The sequence below is a fragment of the Pangasianodon hypophthalmus genome, chromosome 21 (genome assembly GCF_027358585.1).
Source record: "Pangasianodon hypophthalmus isolate fPanHyp1 chromosome 21, fPanHyp1.pri, whole genome shotgun sequence".
NCBI classification, from domain to species: Eukaryota; Metazoa; Chordata; class Actinopteri; order Siluriformes; family Pangasiidae; genus Pangasianodon; species Pangasianodon hypophthalmus.
This window is the reverse complement of record NC_069730.1, coordinates 12,646,341-12,664,294: the sequence shown is the minus strand read 5'-3', so window position 1 is coordinate 12,664,294 and position 17,954 is coordinate 12,646,341. Positions and strand designations below refer to the sequence as shown.

Sequence of the window (17,954 nt, the reverse complement as noted above, 5' to 3'; positions counted from 1 at the left end):
ACAGAAACCCAACAGTGTCCTGGCTAATCTTATAACTTGTGGCGATAAAATAATTCATCTGTTTATAATGATTGAAAATGTCCGATAAGTTGGAATGAAACACCAGTGTACTTTGAGAAAGGGTTAAGTGAACAACACTTGTTAAGCATTTATAGTTACTTTTAATGTTGTGGAACATCCGTGACACAAGTTAGTTCCTGTTCTCAATAACATTATAGCAGCTATAAAGAGTTGTTCCCTCACCAGCCTCTTTTATCTCTCTCTTAAAGTTAATAAGAAAACTGGAAAGTGCAAAGTCCTCTGTCCTGCGATGGAAAACTTACTGACCATTACAAAGCTCTGGCACTCAAGACTCTTTTCAGAAATGTTAAATAAAAGTCTCTTTACAGAAACCTTCACCAGAGTAATGATTACACATTTTTCTGTATTAAATAACAATATTTTTATATTAAGTTTTTAATCAATTTATTATTAGGCTTAGATTATGTGCAACATCTGCCCAATGGTGGACAAAATACAAAAATCCTGTACTTAAGTGAAGCAGACATATCTCAGTAGCATGCTACTCAAGTAAAAGTAAAAGTCTTCTATATATATATCTCTACTTGGGTTAAAGTACAAATGTGCCTGCTTTTTACTGTACTCCAGTGTCAAAAGTACTAAGTTATATTATTTTGATGATCAGTATCTAGAGGCCTCTCTGACTGCAGGCCAAGACGTGACAGTACTTGACTTGTGAAGTTATGATAATTGCTTATTTATTGTTTGTCTATTTACAGCAGCATCCAATCCAGTTTTCTCCTACTTCAGAGTGATAATTAACGAGTGACATGCTATGGAAAATAATGGCATGGAAGTAGGATAGTTTGCTTTGAAATATGGTGGAGTAAAGGTATAAAGTCTGCAAAAATGGAAATACTAAAAAAATAATAATAAAGTACAGATAATTAGTAAGTAATTAAATACAGCAAAGAATTACACTGGCACTGGTGGCTCAACTATTAAGGCTCTGGGTTATTGATCAGAAGATGGGGGTCAAGCCCTAACACCAGCAAGCTGCCACTGTTGGGCCCTTAACCCTCTCTGCTCCAGGGGTGCTGGATCATGGCAGACCCTCCACTCTAACCCCAGGTTCCTAACAAGCTGGGATATGCAATGAAAAGAATTTCAATGTGCTGTAATGGGTATGTGACAAATAAAGGCTTCTTCTTCTTACTGTCCACCTCTGCGTCCTTGGGGATGGGATGTTACTATAGAAACAATAAGGAAATCAGAATAAGCATGTTAATTGTTAATATAAACCTGTGATTTGAATTGCAGCTGGCACAACACACCATCATCCTGGATTCCATCTATATTCTTGCAGTATTTCTTTCTCTTTCCATATTTCGCACTGCTACTATATTCCTCCCATGTATCTTACCATTTTCTCATTGACCACACCGTCCCTCCATTTCTGTCTTGATTTCTGTCTTTGTTACTCTTCTCTTTAAAATATGGAGTCCTTCCATTCACAAATTACTCATAATTAGATCCCTGTACTTATGCGTGCCAACCAGCTCTTTTGTTCCTTTGTCAGACATAATAGTAGGCGCTGACGCACATCTCCTTCTGGGTAAAGCGGATGTAAATCATGAGTATTACATGGTTTGAATGCCTCTGAGGGACATGTTGCTGGATATAAACAGAGATTATGCCCATCTAATATCTAATTAATGTGTCCAGCACCTGTATAGTTCGTATCGTTGTGGGCCCTGTACAACATACACAGTATTTGCTCATTATGAGTCCTTGCTGATGGCTATAATGATGTGACATTTAAGAGGCGGCAGTTTCTGAAATGAGTCAGGCTTGATGGGGACAAAGAGGCTCTTCAGGTGAAACAGTGGTTTATAGAATAGAGGAGGGAAGTTTACTTTACATGACAGGTGCAGGCTATATTAGAGGTGTAACAGCATTGTATGGTGAAATCCAGTGATAAGGAAATCTGAATTCGTTATATTCTATGTGATCTACATTTAATGAACAAAACAGCTTTTTTTTTTTTTTTTTTTTTTTTAATAAACCACTTAAAGCAGATAGCTATCCTTTAAAAGATCATTTTGGGAAAGAAATTTAGACATTACCAATTTAAAATCTGTGCTGCTACTACAGTGTTATGTGGCTTTTTGAGGATAATGTGATAAATAGATAGCAAGTTTATACAGAAAACTGGGTTATAAAAATTAGGCTCTTTAAATATTATAGCATTTTCGTATACGTGCTCTTGATGTAGCCGAAAATGGCTAAAAGTTTCTGCTCTGGTGTGTTGGTGTGATGCTGATGAGAGGAACAAAATCACTAGATGATTAATAAGCAATGCAGTTTCTCATGTTGTCAATTTAAAGTGTAATTTGTTACAGATACATGTGAATTAAATGCCTCATTAACATTACTAGCACTGGGCCAGGAATTTGTATCTTTTACTTCTGGTAACTTACACAATCAAGAATGAATTATATTTACAGGGTAATTTGTGATACATATTAATTTCAATTGTATTTGTATAGCACTTTTAACAATAGATAATATCACAAAGCAGCTTTACATGAATCTTGACAGAGATTCAGATCCCTAATGAGCAAGCCAGAGTTGACAGTGTCAAGGAAAAAGTCCCTGAGATGATATAAAGAAGAAACGTTGAGAGGAACCAGACTCAAAAGGATGACAGCAGATAGTGGGATTATGAATCATTACTCTTCTAGAACTGTAAACTATAAAGTTAAACAGTACTAAGTGTGAAAGGATGTTCAGTATGAGTGTATTATTACGAGTACTGGGATGAGCACAGGACAGTCTTTATGATTACAGCAGCAGTTTGTATGTACAAATCTACAGATTATACATGAAGCCAGTATAATGAGTGAGACTTGTGGAAATCTTGTGTAGTGGAAATCTTTAGAGTATCCTTGTTTTCTTGTAACAGCATGGTCTGAAGTGTGTTATTCCGCTTTATACCACAGTACCATAGTGACTTGACAATTACAGTTTCCATTTTATATATACTCATCTGTGAGACAATTTATTTTCTTATATCACTTACATTAAAACAACTATAAACAGTTCCCTCACCATCATCATCTTTTTTTTTGTTTTTTTAACTTCTTGAATTTAATGAGACAAAAAAGGCAGATTTTCCATTTTACCTTAGTCCTGAAGGCTTTCCTGCCCTGGGAAACTTTCCAAAGCACCATAACTATTGCGAAGCGCTGACACACAGGACTCCTTCCATAAATGTTACATGACGTCTCCTAACAAAAAACCTCACCACATCAACGATTAGATGTTTTTCTTTGTTAAACAACACTAACACATATCTTTTTATTATTCGGTTTAGATTAGGTGGAATGCCTGCCATACAAGTCCCTTCAACCACTATAAATGCTTTTAATAACTTTTAATATGAGTTGGCTTTTGTGGTATCTTACAAAGTAGATATGCCTCAATCAGTACCTTTTATGAAATTTGTGTTAGAGTCTGGATTTACTGCCTTCTTGCTTGTGGACAGAGTCTGACTCACTTCACTCAGTTTTACAGTCATATCCAAAACCACACATAATTATGACTATTGCTGTGATCAGCTATTAAGAGGCCTGGACTTTAGCTGTATTGTTCGGAGAAGCTTTATTTAAGCAGTATGGGTGACTCGTGTTGCAGGAGATTAAGGTCAATATCAGTTTGTACAAAATGTTAGAAGCTTGTAGGATTTCCTGATTCACTCCTTCTAGGTCTAAAAAGTTGTTTTGTCCATGAACACTGGCCTGTTCTTAAGTGGAGATGGGAAACTGATGTGCCTTGACTATGGAAATTACAGCCATTACAAGACAATTTAGTGGCAGGTTGTGGAGAAAAAGATTTGCTTCCTGAACCAATTACAGATGTTTTCTTGAGTTTGATGGGGAAAAAACATAATTATCTATTTTCAACTCATCTAATCATTACCAAAATAAAATAGAAATGTTTTACACATATAAGGTGTTCCTGTAGTTCTTCTTCCTGCTTCTCATTATCATTATTATTAGTAGTAGTAGTAGTAGTAGTAGTAGCAGTGGTAGTAGTATTTTTATTTTTATTGATGTATGTATTTATTTTTTAATAAACAGTTTTTTAAACTAAATGATGTCAGTGTGAAAACAGCAAAAAGCCAAAGAAATTTTTCCCACATGTAATACCTGTAGTGTAGAATTACCACATGCAGTGCTAATTTGCATCCAGATCAACTTTATTTAAATAATTAATTAAATAATTAATTAATTTGTATATGAGAAAACTAAATTAAATGGGCCATGCTAAATATACTGTTACAGTATTGAATTGTGTGTGAAATTATCTTTCACACTGTTTATTTGTCCCCCAGTGTCCTGTATACACTGTAGGGTTTACTTCAGTGTAGGGAATTTCGTTCACTGGGGAACAGAGTAAAATTGCATTGCACAACACACACTTGTAATTTTGTACTTTTAAAAAGGGGTTAGGTAAGGATTGAGTACATCATTTGTTGGGTTGTCCAATCAAATCAAATCGTTTTGTTTATTCATTTATGCGTTGGAAGGGTGGCACAGTGCCATTTTCATAATTATATACAATTAGATTTCACTTTTGACTGACTGATTTTGTGGTGTTCACTCATGTATGAGCCTGTAGGAGGTTATATTATACTACTTCTGTGTCTCTGTGATGCGAATAAGTTCAAATCTTCACAATTCAATTTTATTTGTATAACACACTTAAAATTGATATTGTCACAAAGCAGCTTTACAGAATTAGCACAGAACAATTGCAGAAGCTTCAAACAGAACTAGAGCATCAGGATGAATGAGGCAGGTCTGGAGTGTATGATGAGCCTCAGCAGTAAAAGTGTGTCAGGATCTACGACGTGCATTACATCAGGCGGCAGAAGTGCACATACAGCTCAACAGAGAGTGAGAAGAGATTATTAGGAATGCTCTTATACTGCAATGGTTTAAAAGGGTTTATAGCATAGCACAGCTGAGTCTGATTTGTCAAATTATCAGTTTATATTAATGTGATTCTTCTAATACTTTGTTTCTGTAGTAACAACTCAACATACAGGGACTTGTATGGCAGATACTCCACATAATCTAAGACTAATAATAAACTGATACAAAAAAAACATGTAGGAAAATGTATATTCATTGATGTGGTGAAGTTTTTTTTTGTTAGGAAACATTTATTTATCATTCATTTAAGGAGTCTACTGTATGGTGTCGGTGCTTTGCATGCTAAAATCTCTGGGTAAAATGACAAGCTGCGTTTTTTGAGAGAGAGAGAGAGAGAGAGAGTGTTAGGATGAGGTTGGGGGTGTGGGGGGGTGTGGGGTTGCTATAACATAAGTGACAACTTGTCTACAACATTAAATCTTAACTATAAACTGTTTAAAAGTATGATGTGTCATTCATTAATAAATTAAAGTTTGTAATCGTTGGCAAATCGCTGTGGTGTAAAAAGAATAACACACTCCAGACTATGCAGTTGTAGGAAAATAATCCTAATATTATTCCTGTTGTGTGTTATTTCTTACGTGGATTATGATCAGAGTGTAATCAGGCAGGTCTAGCTATGACAGAATAACTAACAGGAATGCCAGAAGGTACCAGGCATGTGGACACCCTGGGACATAAACCTGAGTGCTCGTGTGATGCTGGCAGCATTAAATCATCCCAGTTTATCATAATCTTTGCCATATTTAATAAGCCTATCTAAACATAAGGCGTTTGTGTATTATTGTGCAACAGCTGTCAGATTGACATTTTACTAGCTGCGATGTTTTTGCTTCCTTATTTGTTAAAATCCTTGTTATTTGGAGAGGTTTGCTATTTATAGTTAAATTTCTGTGTAAGTGCAGGCATACAAAAAAATTGGCTCATGCCTGACTAAATTAACCAGCAAATTAGAAATTATATCACAAAGTTACATAACATGTTAATTCAGCAATGCTTAATATACTGTGAACAAACGAATCAAGATGCTTCTCTCTCTGTCTCTCTCTCTCTCTCTCTCTCTTGCTCTCGCTCTCATCCTGTCCCTAAGGTTCCTCTGAGCGTGGAGTGTGTACGTGCTCTGATGAAGCAGACATACTGTCCTCACTGCAGAGAAATGGCCTGGGCTAAGCCATGCTCCCCGTACTGCAGAAACGTGATGAAGGGCTGTCTCGCCAATCAGGCAGACCTGGACACTGAGTGGAAAAACCTTGCAGGTGGGTGGAGCCTGAGTAGCTGAGGAGATTTGAACTGAAATGGAGATTTAGTATGTGAGAGCCCCTGAATGCAAATTTGTACTCAAGTTAAAGAAACATATATAACTCATATATAAACTCACTGAATAGATAAGGTTATATATGAATATTTGTGGTTTAGCAGCTGTTTTTAGTAATGTGTTGGTTCTCTCTGTGTGTGTGTGTGTGTGTGTGTGTGTGTGTGTAGATGCTATGCTACAGGTGGCTGATCGGCTGAGCAGACTCCCCACTGTGGATGCAACCATTTTGTCTCTGCCTAAGTGCATTGCTGATGCCATCATTTACATGCAGGACAACCTGAACACTTTCAACAGCAAGGTCTGAGTCCTACTGAGTGATGCAGAACAAATACAAAAGATTTAGAAAGTAGTAACATGGTTTGAATTGAAGTGAGCTAGTTTCCATTGACTTTTGCACTTAAAATAAGTCCAAAACATGTAGAATGATAAGCTTTACTAATAAATAAATAAATAAATGAATGAATTAATGAATAAATAAATAGATAGATAGATAGATAGATAGATAGATAGATAGATAGATAGATAGATAGATAAAAGGCTTTACAAAAAAGTTACAGCATGAAAATATGTTTTTGTAACTTTTTTTAAAAAAGATTTGTACAGGACTAAGAAGTCTAGAAATATTAAAAATAGGCATGGTGGTGAAGTGGAAAGTGAAATTTGTAACTTTTGCATGTCATAGAGCATAGTTTGACCTGTACATATAAAATCAATAATTTTGTTAATGATTTTTATTGATTTAATTATGATAATTTGTTTTCTTCTTGTTTTCCAACCACCATCACACCATTTCTAACCAAAACCTTTATTAAATAAATATCTAATATTCTGCTATAATGTTCTAGTAACATAGTAATATTATTAGGAATCTATTAATATTTCCTGAGTAGAATATTATATATTATTGTGAGATCTGCACGTGTCTGAAAGATTGAAAGACTTCCTGCTTTGTGCGTTTTGTATTTTAGGTGTTTCAGGCATGTGGTACACCTCCAGAGAACCCCAGCCCGGAGGAGCCGAAAAAGAGAGGCAACCCCGTAGGAGAAGACTTCAGCAGCACTTCAGCAGCAAGCGTGGAAAAACTGGTGTGTGTATGATCACACTGTGACATTATGTTTAATCACGTTTATGCATGTAGCAAGCTAGAGAGACTAGTATGTGTAGAACACTACAGTATTTCTGACCAGTCTGAGATTTAGTTTACCATTCTCCCTCTATTTTCTTCAGTTACAAGATGTATCCCACAAGATAAGGAACATGATGCAATACTGGATTCAGTTGCCCAATAAGCTGTGTGTGGACCGAGAGGCAAAAAGCAGTGACGAGAACAAATGCTGGAATGGAATGGCCGTAGATAGGTACATCCTCACACATAGAGCCTGAAAATTTGGTTCATTTTGCAACTGTATTGCTCTCAAAAGCAATAGCACATTATTGCTAACATAAAGGTCAAAATACCACAAGCTGGCATTGTCTTTGTTGTATGTGTTAGGTATCTCCCAGAGGTGATTGGAGACGGACTGGCCAACCAGATCAACAACCCTGAAGTGGAGATTGACATCACTAAACCAGACATGATTATACGACAACAGATCATGCAGCTCAAAATCATGACGAGCCGAATGAAGAACGCCATCGATGGCAACGACGTGGACTTCCAGGATGCCAGTGAGTATGAGTGCACACACATGTTCAGCCTTAGTATTGAGGACTAAGGACTAAGTTCATGAGGTAGCTCAATAACCTACAGTATATACTCAAGTCGCTAGAACGAGTAATGCTGATGAAGAACAGGTCCCACAAAATGCTACCACCACCATGCTTCACGGTGGGCATGGTGCTCTAAGAGTCATAAGCCGTGGTGCTTTCTTGCAAAATGTAGCGCTGTGTATCAAGGCAAAAAAAAAAAAATGTTTTGAACTCATCAGACCTCAGATCTGATCTGATCATCAGATCTCAACGCACCATTTTCCACATGTTTGCTGAGTCTTCAGCATGTGTTTTGGATGGATTTTTTCTTGCCACTCTTCCATGAAGACTAGCTTTGTGTAGTGTCCAGGTTATGAGCCTGTGAACAGCTTCTCTCATCAGAGCTGTAGATCTCTCCTGCTCTTTCAGAGTTACCCTTGGCCTTTATGTAATGTACATTGGTAAAATGTCATTCACAGCAACCTTAAAACATTAATAAAACCTGTATAAAACAGCATTTTTCTTGTCCCAACCCAGTATAACTACAATTTACCTTGAAATATAATCATTAAAATAGTTCAAAAATCTTATTATATGTGCATTAATGTGTGAATCCATTTAACATTTCATGCTCAAATATCTCATGCTTGAGTCATCCACTGTAGATTATGAAAAATTACATTTTAGTTAACATTTACTTAACCCTGTTACCAGAAGACATTCCCACCTGTGAAATATTTAGACTATTCCACAAGTCACTTGTTCAACAGGAAGATCATGGAGAGCACTGTTATTTTTTCAGTTATATTTACTTACAAGCTTACTTTGAAAGTACATTTGTTACCCAGATTATATACTGAAAGTAAATTATTAATTAACAATAATATATTATATATATTACATATATATTGTAGTTATATAATATAGTTATATAATATATTATTATTATTATTATTATTATTATTATTATTATGTAAATCATTAGAATGTCCTTTCCCTGTGCCAATAGGATGGATGGTCTAAACTCAACACTGCTACTTTCAACCCTGTTGATCATTTAAGAGCAAAATGCAGCCATTTTCACTAAAGAAAATTGGATTAGAGATGGGAGATGAAATAGGTTAATGCATTTTTAATGATAAAATGCATGTATTTATGGCAATAATATTTGGAAAAATAAAAAGACAAAAATGCTGAACCCTAATTTGAAACACACATATCAACATATTTGAATGGGTTTTGCCTAAACCTCCATTTTGGGATGTCCAGAAATTAGATTAGATTAGATTAAGCTTTACTGTCACTGAACAGAGTGTAAGTACAAAGCCAACAGAATGCAGTTAGCTTGTAACCAGAGGTGCAAAACAGTAAGTTGCATTAAGTGTAAAGTGCAAAGAAACAATGAGGTGAGGTGGCAGTAAAGTAGAAAGTGGCATGTGCAAATGGCATGTTATTAACGATGCAACTAGAGTCTGGAGACGTGGATTATAGTAATGAAGACAGTACAGTGCAGTGAACAAAGGTGCAAAGTGGAATGGAGATAGTACTCTGCAAACTGTTTAAGGTTAGTCCATGTGCATAAGTAGGGATGTGCATGTGCAGTATGTGCAAACTGTGCAATGGTGTAAGTTGATCCGAGTGCAAACTGCAGTGTGGGGTTGGAGGATGGGGGATTAGTGGCATTGTGAGGAGTTTAGTATGTTGATTGCCGAGGGGAAGAAGCTGTTCCTTAGTCTGCTGGTATGGCAGCAGAGGCTCCTGAAGTGCTTTCCAGATGGAAGAAGAGTGAGCAGGCTATAAGCAGTCTATAGTTAGGGTGAAATTTGTCCTTGATGATGCCTTTCACTCTCCGTAGACAAAGTCTATATGTCATTGATGTATATAGGGATGTGCATGTTGCTCCTCTGGGCCCACTGGTAGTCCACTGGGAGTTGAGGGACAGGTTGTTATCAGCACATCACATTGCCATGTGCTCGTCCTCTTCTCTGTAGGCCGTCTCATCATCATCACTGATCAGGCCTACCACTGTGGTGTCCTTGGCGAACTTGATTATGGAGTTCGAGCCATGAACAGGTACACAGTTGTGGGTGAAGAGTGAGTAGAGGAGAGGGCAAAGCACATAGCCTTGTGGGAGTGGAGCACATGTGATTGTCAAACCTAAAAGACTGCGGTCTGTTAGTGAGGAAGTCCAGGGTCAGATTACAGAGGGAGGTGGTAAGCTTGGAGGTTGGTACATGCCAAGGTTGGTAAGCTTGGAGCTCAGCTTGGAAGGGTTAACAGTGTTAAAGGCTGAGCTGAAGTCGATCAATAGCATCCTAATATAGGAGTTGCTGTTGTCCAGGTGGGTCAGGGCAGAGTGCAGTGAAGTGGTGATGGTGTTGACTTGTTGGAGTGGCAGGCAAACTGATACAGGTCCAGTGTTGAGGGGCAGGCAGGATCTCAGATGGCAAAGGATCAGCCTCTTGAAACACTTGGTGATGAGTGTGAGGGCAGCAGGACAGAAGTTGTTGAGGTCAGTGGTGTTTTTTTTGGCACTGCCACAAATGTTGCTGTCTTGAAGCAGGTGGGAACACTGCTTGGGCTGGGGACAGGTTGACCTTAGCCAGTTGTACTGCATCACTGGTGGAGTGTGTGAGCGGCAGGTTACTGGATGGAAGCTCGGCTTTGATGGTCATGAGACTTACAATTTTTTATGGCTGTTAGAATAAAAACAAATGCAAACTACAAATTCTGACAATTTTGCCGTTCTTTTATTTTTTCAGGTGATGACATCAGTGGCTCTGGAAGTGGAATGTGTAATGATGATCAGTGTTTCCACAACCAGCAAATTATGGTTCGCAGTACACGCAGACCGAGAATCTATCCCAACCTTCCTGGGAACAAGAATGAGGTGAAAGCTGACGGAAGACGGATCCTCCCTTGCTCCGCCCTTTACCTGCTCTCATTGGCCACAGTGCTGCTTAGGCGATAATTGTTGTTTCAGCCAATCAGGACTCAGTATGGGATGGGGATGGACTGAGGAGGGGCGGGGGCAGTTACGTTGCCAAAAATAATATCATAACAAGCATATGAAATTTACAAACAATAGCAAAATGTGGAAATGAACAGTCCTCTTTGTCACTATACAGAATATACTTTAATTTCTGTTCTATATGTCTGTTTTGAATACCTGCACTCCTTCTCTGGTGTGAGGGAAATATCGCGCATTTAAGAACTGAGAAGTGATTCTCTAGGTATGGATTTAACTACATATTTGAAGTTCTGTGCCATAAGAGCTGCGAAAATCTCTTATTTGTGCTCATTCAAAAATTAGGATTTTAGATAATTTATTTATTGCTACCGAATCCCCTCCAATCCTGAAATCCAGTGTATTTAAATGTCTGGAAATCATCATATAGGTCACATCACCTGTTTATCAAAAACAGTAAGGAGAGAAGTTTTAGACTTCCACAATAATAACCGTGGGCCTGCAATAGGTTATCTTTAAACCATTGTTCTCATAGACGGCCATCTCTTTTTTCACACACACTTTCTTGTGCTTTTAATAATCATTGTTATTTTTTTCCAATTGCAGCTTTAAGGCTCGGGCTTGCATAAAACACTACCTATATGTACCACAGTTATGAATAAAGCGCATAAATGATAACACATGCATAATTTCGGCAAGGCAAAGAGCAATATTTTGGCTTTGAAGTTCACACACCAGCAGAATAAAAAAGACAATATTTTCAAGAAGTTGTATCACTTCACCGAAGCTGTATGTGATTCTATATGATAGTGTCTTGATTTAATGAAATTTCCCCATCATCTCTGAGCTTTTTTTTTTTTTTTTTTTTTTTCAGAAGGCATTTGTAAGGAGATTGAAACACTGCACTATAGTGTACTTCAGTAAGACAGCAATGTGCAGGTTTCAGTAATGAACTACATGATAGAATCCCCTCCCAAATTTCCCTCTGTACTTCTCTTTTAGAAAATGTTCACAGTGCTTATGTGTTGCTCTCACTGCAACGCTAGTGATCCCTAATGAGCATGTCTATGAATGGCGCTCTGTAGACAGGGATAGAAAAATACAGTGTTGAGAAGGAGGTTGAGCATTTTGGATGGTGTTTGTGGACAGGTAGATATTTGGAAGCGTGTGTGTGTGTGTGTGTGTGTTTGTCTTGGTGATAGATATTCAGATGCATGTGTTAGGGATGTCACCAAATATGAATTCATTATTTGGAATGAACTGATTTGAATCTGTTCAAAACAGGTACAAATACTGATATAAATAGTAGGCGCACAATTGTGGTTTTTTTTTTTCTCTTTCTGCCAGAAATATTCACAGAGCATCAGGTCCATACTAGAGGTTTTTGTCGGTATTGAGATCCTGTATAGTCATACAAGAGGAAGTTTTTACTTTTCTGCCGGAGTGAGCGAGTGGTCAGATGTGAAGATTGTGGGACAAATAAAGAGTGCGGGAACGTGCAGCACTGAACAATGCACGTATAACAGCCTTACTAACAGTGTTGCAGTGGTATCAGGCTACTACAAAAGAACCATTAGAACCAAATTTGTTAGAAAATATCACAAACAGATATAAACAAAAATAATAACTGCACAAGCAGGTTTAAACAGTCGCTCTAGTTAAGACTAATTATGAACTCAAGTTTGAGGCTGTATCTGTGTGTTTGTGGACACAGATATTTGGACGTGTGTGTGTGGGCGAGTCTTTGACTGCTTGGGCATGTGGACATGAGGGTCCTTGGAGGTGCGTGTGTGTGTGTATGTGTATGTTTGTCTATGTCGGTAGTAGATATTCGTGTGTATGTGTGATAGAGAGTGTAAATCTGAATGCTCATCTTTCGGTGCCTGTGACAGAACACCCCTGTTCTGGAAATGAGTAATAATGGCGCAGGGTGATAACATCACTACAGAACATGCAGTGGACTCGATTGCGTTCAGATTGCACAATGCAGTTAATGCAGCCTATAGTGATGATGTGCTCAAAACCACTGCATGCTGGGACATCCCTTTTCTCCTCCACTAGTCATCTCTTGTCCTAGCAGACACATTCCAAAACAATGTGTAAAGAAAAAAATACAAAAAAAAAATGTAAATTTATTTGCACAACTTTGTCAATCTCTGTAAATCTCATTTCAGTTCTCCATTCCTTTCCTGATAGCTTTTTTGAAATACTGCACTTTTTGTGACATATATGTTGCCTCTTAAGTAACACAGCAGCCGCCGCACGACTTGATTGACGATCTGTAGCTGAGCATCAGTGATAAAGCGGCTGATCGATTGGGATCATAGGTTGAAAAATGTGTATTACCAATTGGATCAGAAAATTGGATAGAAGCAAAGACAGAATCTTATCTGATAGCATCGTGGATAATAGGGTCCAATATAGAAGGAGAACATAATAATTAGTTTGTTGGTTAAAGGTAGGTGTATGCAGAACAGTGAATTTGTGGTCAGGTTTCAGTGCTACCTTAACCCTCATTTATACATGGCGTTAGACCAGTATGTACATATTCAGCCAATAAAGCACTAAAATTATTACACAACATCCATTTAACTGGGACGATCTTCTGGGATAGTTCTTCATCATGTGTAAAGGACTGAAGGAGACAGTAGCACACACTGGGACACATGGCAGAATGGTGCCATGGATATTGGGTACTGGAAAATGTATACACTTTTTCAAAAAGCAGGAGTACATAATTGCATGTCATGTATTAAGAACAAAGTCCATTGAAGGGTTCAGCCGATTCTGATCACAAGCCCAGGAATGCCTGTTCCACCAACTTGGGCCCTAAATAACCACTTGTAGTGTTAAATATGGCTGACATTGGTGAAATAAAATTTAAACAAGAAAAAAATGCAAATATCTACAAAATGTTCTGATATATGCTTTAATGTTTTGTGTTTCCATTTCTCTTTTTTTTTCCAATAAACACCAATAGAGAGTTTGTGTTTGTGGATGGAGTGTCAAAAAAAATTGATGCAAATTTGATGCAAATTTGTCAATTTGCTGTTTTATGTTCCTGGAAAAAAAAAGTACTTGTCAATTATATACATCATTCAATTTTGAAAATGTCTGCGTCAAACTCATTTTGTCACTTCCTTTTTAAAGCACTGGGACTCATCTTTTAGTAAAGTTGTGTGTAAATATTTTCGTATGCCAAACTAAACTAAAAGTTCCCACTAGATTAAAAAAAAGATAACGCTGATTTTCTTTGTATTCACATACGTATGCTGATCACCCATAAATTCCCAAGCATATTCATAGCATAGCTGAGTTACTTTTAGTGACGCCCACAAAACTCCATAAAAGGCAAAGCTCACAGGGCTGAAAATGGCAAATTGGTGACTAAACAGTAAAACTGAACCTCCTAACGGCAGAGTATCCTAAATCTTCCTGTAATGCAGCTCAGCCAGTGCAGCGCGTCCGCTACCACAGACACACAATAACGCTTTTTATGGGGCGCCATTTTTTTGCCCTAATTCAATAGTCAGACTTATTTGTTTTAATTTATTGGTTTGTATTGGATTGCTTTGTTTCAAGTCCATAATATGAAATGACTTTGATTAAATTTATGTGTGCAATTGAAATAAATAATCTATTTAAACTGGACAGTGTAATCCATGCATAAAATTACAGTACCTGAAGCCATATAAACAATTTGAAGCTAATCAATCGAGGTTCACATTAGTGAGTCCTTTTGTTCGTTAATTTGTTCAGGAGTTCTTGTAGGATGTGAATGTATTTCCAAACTAACAGTAGCATGAGAAGCATATTTCTTATGTAAATCTCTTGAAAATGATTTATAGTGTTTACATCCACTTATAAATGAGGCCCATTGCATTTTTCCTTATAAAACCGGCCACTAGTAATGTATTTATCTGTACTGGTACTATGAAGGATAGAACAATATAAATGATATGAAAGATGAACAATAACCCTTTCTTGTCACCTAACAGGGATGTTCTAGGGAAAGTATGTATGACAGTGGTATTTATTAGTGGTACAAATACTTGCAAGGTATCCTGGTGTCTCTCTCTGGCCATTAGCCGTGGTGAAATAGAAGCAATAGGCTACATGATCAATGAAAAGCTGCTTTTTTGTGTATTCTCACAAATTCCTGATAAATCATTTATTCCTATGTAAATATATTATGTTTCAGTTCCAACAAGCATTAAACTTCTACGTTTGCTAATTTGCCATACTGTTATGCCAAAATACTTAGTGTTCTCTCAAATGTATGAATTTGAGAGAAAGAGAGTGCTCAGTTGAGATTAAGTGCAAAAAACTAAGAGGTAAATTATGAAAGTAGACTTCTTACCATTTACTACCACGAGTTCAAAACAAAATTCAAATCCTGTGCTTTAGTAACTGTGTTATCCTGGTCAGGGTGGTAGTGGAGTCTATTCCAAGAACACTTTGCCTGATGGGTTGGGATGCGTGTCCATCACAGGAAACAGTGCTATGGGAAGTCAGTAATAAAATTACATGAAACATATTAAAAATGGTATTTAAAATAGCATGACAAACACGACATGAATGAAAAACTTGAAAGAAGCTACACACATTTGTCACATTATGTTAAAAGACAAGTAGCATTACACTGTACAGTATGTCTACTATGAAAGAGAGACGATCATTTTTAATGCAAATCAGTCATCAGTAGTCATTTACTGCTTCAAGTGGAACAACATCTAAACAGCCCCCAAATAGAAACTGACATCAAGTCTTATATAACGAAATAAACAGGAAAACCAGCAAGTGTCTTAGTAAGGTGTTGGGTCACGATGAGCTGCTAGAATAGCTTCAATGCACCTTGACATAGATTCTACAAGTCTCTGTAACTGTACCAGAAGGATGAACACCATTCTTCCAAAACATAGTTCCTCAATTGGTGTTTTGATGATGGTGATGATTATAGTGCACTGTCTAACACATCAGTCCAAAGTCTCCCATGGGTTTTCAGATGGGTTGAGACAAAGCGACCATAATGGCCATCAGCTTTCAGGGAGTCCTGGTGCCTTGTGTATGGAAGCAGGGTCATCCTGGAAGAGACCACTTTGATCAGGATAGAACTCTTTGCAGAGATTCTTCCCTTTAAGGGACAAATGTACAGCAACATACAGTAAATCGTTTGGTATAAAATATCTTGTGGATCTTTCACTCATTTTTCTTTCATGTGGACATGGATATATTTGAAGAGTAAGTATGCCTTGAACCATCAGTGTCTGTGGCTTACTTGTGAAACATGGTGGATCCATAATGGTGCAGTAATGGTGATCTTATAATAGACATATGCCCTGATTAGTGTTACTGCAAATTAGTATAACAAATAAGGAATATGTGGCCATTTTATGAGCCCAGGTGTGCTTTATCGTGTAAACACTGTTGCCTCATGATGTTCTTACGGTTGAAGTTGATAATGTCCCTATAAAATTAACAGCTGCTAAGGGAACCAATGGTAACACAAGTCTCACAAAATTTAGTTTCTCAGAGGCACAGCTAACACACCAGATGGAGTAAGTGCTAGAACTCAGGAGTGCTACAAACACTAGTCACTAAGAAGTAAGGCAAATTACAGTTAGGTCCATAAATATTTGGACATTGACAAAAGTTCTTGCTATTTGAGCTGCGTGCCACTATATATTGGAATTTAAATTAAGTAATGAATATGAGCTCAAAGAGTAGACGATCACCAAATGATCACCATATGAACAAGCAGTAACTGAAGACAGCTGCAGTAAAGGACTGGCAGAGCATCACCAGGGAAGAAACCCCGTGTGTGGTGATGTGTGTGGGTTCCAGACTTCATCTAGTCACTGACTGCAAAGGATTTACAAAGAAGGATTAGGCTTATGTTTGTTTATCCAATTATTTTTGGTCCCTTTAAAAAGGGAGACCACATCTAAAAAGTGTTGTACTTCCTACACTATTCATCTGAATTAAAGCTGCACCTTGAGCTTATATTCATTACTTTATTCTATATATCTCCAATATACTGTGTTAGACAGCTAAAATAACAATGATTTTGTCAGTGTCCAAATATTTATGGACCTGACTATATAAATGATACAATCTTGCAAGACAAAGATGAACAATCAGCAAGCATAACAATACACATTGATAAACTAGTACTACGCTTAACTGCAGGGAATTAGTGTCATCTCAGCACCTCGATCTTTTTAAGAGTAGCATGAGGCTGCTTCAATGTGGTGGAGAATTTGCCTGAGTGATGTTTTGCTGATGTGGTTGAGTTTAGAGACGAGTGTGGAAGAAATGGCTTGATGTGGGCGATGGGGTCCAGGGAACAGGTGGTGTGACGGCTGGTGGGGAGGAGCTTAGAGACGTCAGTGTCATTGCAGGGTAGATGAATTTAATTCCTCAAGGAACTACAGACTTTCCTTCTTGAAGAATTGTCCAATAACTCAGTTTGTGACAGAATTGCAAGAAGGACTGAAGCTGTTTCGAAGGCCCTACTCATAGACCATGAAGTGATTTTGTTTTTTGTTTTTTTGGCAGCAAGTAGGCACTCTTGAATTAACTGTTGTTGTTTCCCAATAACACCTGGATATTGCAATATGGCAGGACAAACTGGAAGCTGGAATAAAGTAAAAAGAAATGTTTCATGGTAGGGGGGAAAAGAAGCATACCACTGTCCGCCACTCCTATTGGTCGTTGCTGCATTGCTCTGCTCAAATTTTTTTGCGACACCTGGCCAGTCCACTTTACATTGCCAAGGATCACCTGGCCAACTTTTGCTGTAGATTGTCATTAAAAACATATCACTTCTGACCACTTTGTTGTGTGGCACCACTGCCCATCTAAATGCAAAGTGATAGGTATTTAATGTAGCTTTCATTATGTCTATTACCTTTATATATTGTACATATTTGTATATCTTTTTAAAACAAGTACTGGTACAAACTACACAGATAACTTCAAC

At 37.5% G+C, this 17,954-nt stretch overlaps 1 protein-coding gene across 1 annotated transcript in view; it reads left to right on the top strand.

Annotated features, from left to right (window-relative positions):
* gpc1b (glypican 1b) overlaps positions 1-14,612 on the top strand; it is an 87,281-nt gene extending 72,669 nt beyond the window's left edge. The window contains exons 4-9 of the mRNA XM_026925363.3: positions 6,091-6,256; positions 6,483-6,613; positions 7,284-7,400; positions 7,543-7,673; positions 7,808-7,983; positions 10,767-14,612. Of these exons, the coding sequence (XP_026781164.2) occupies positions 6,091-6,256; positions 6,483-6,613; positions 7,284-7,400; positions 7,543-7,673; positions 7,808-7,983; positions 10,767-10,975 (930 nt within the window). The 3' untranslated portion in view covers positions 10,976-14,612. The remainder of the gene's footprint in view (positions 1-6,090; positions 6,257-6,482; positions 6,614-7,283; positions 7,401-7,542; positions 7,674-7,807; positions 7,984-10,766) is intronic.
* Positions 14,613-17,954: the final 3,342 nt, after the last annotated feature.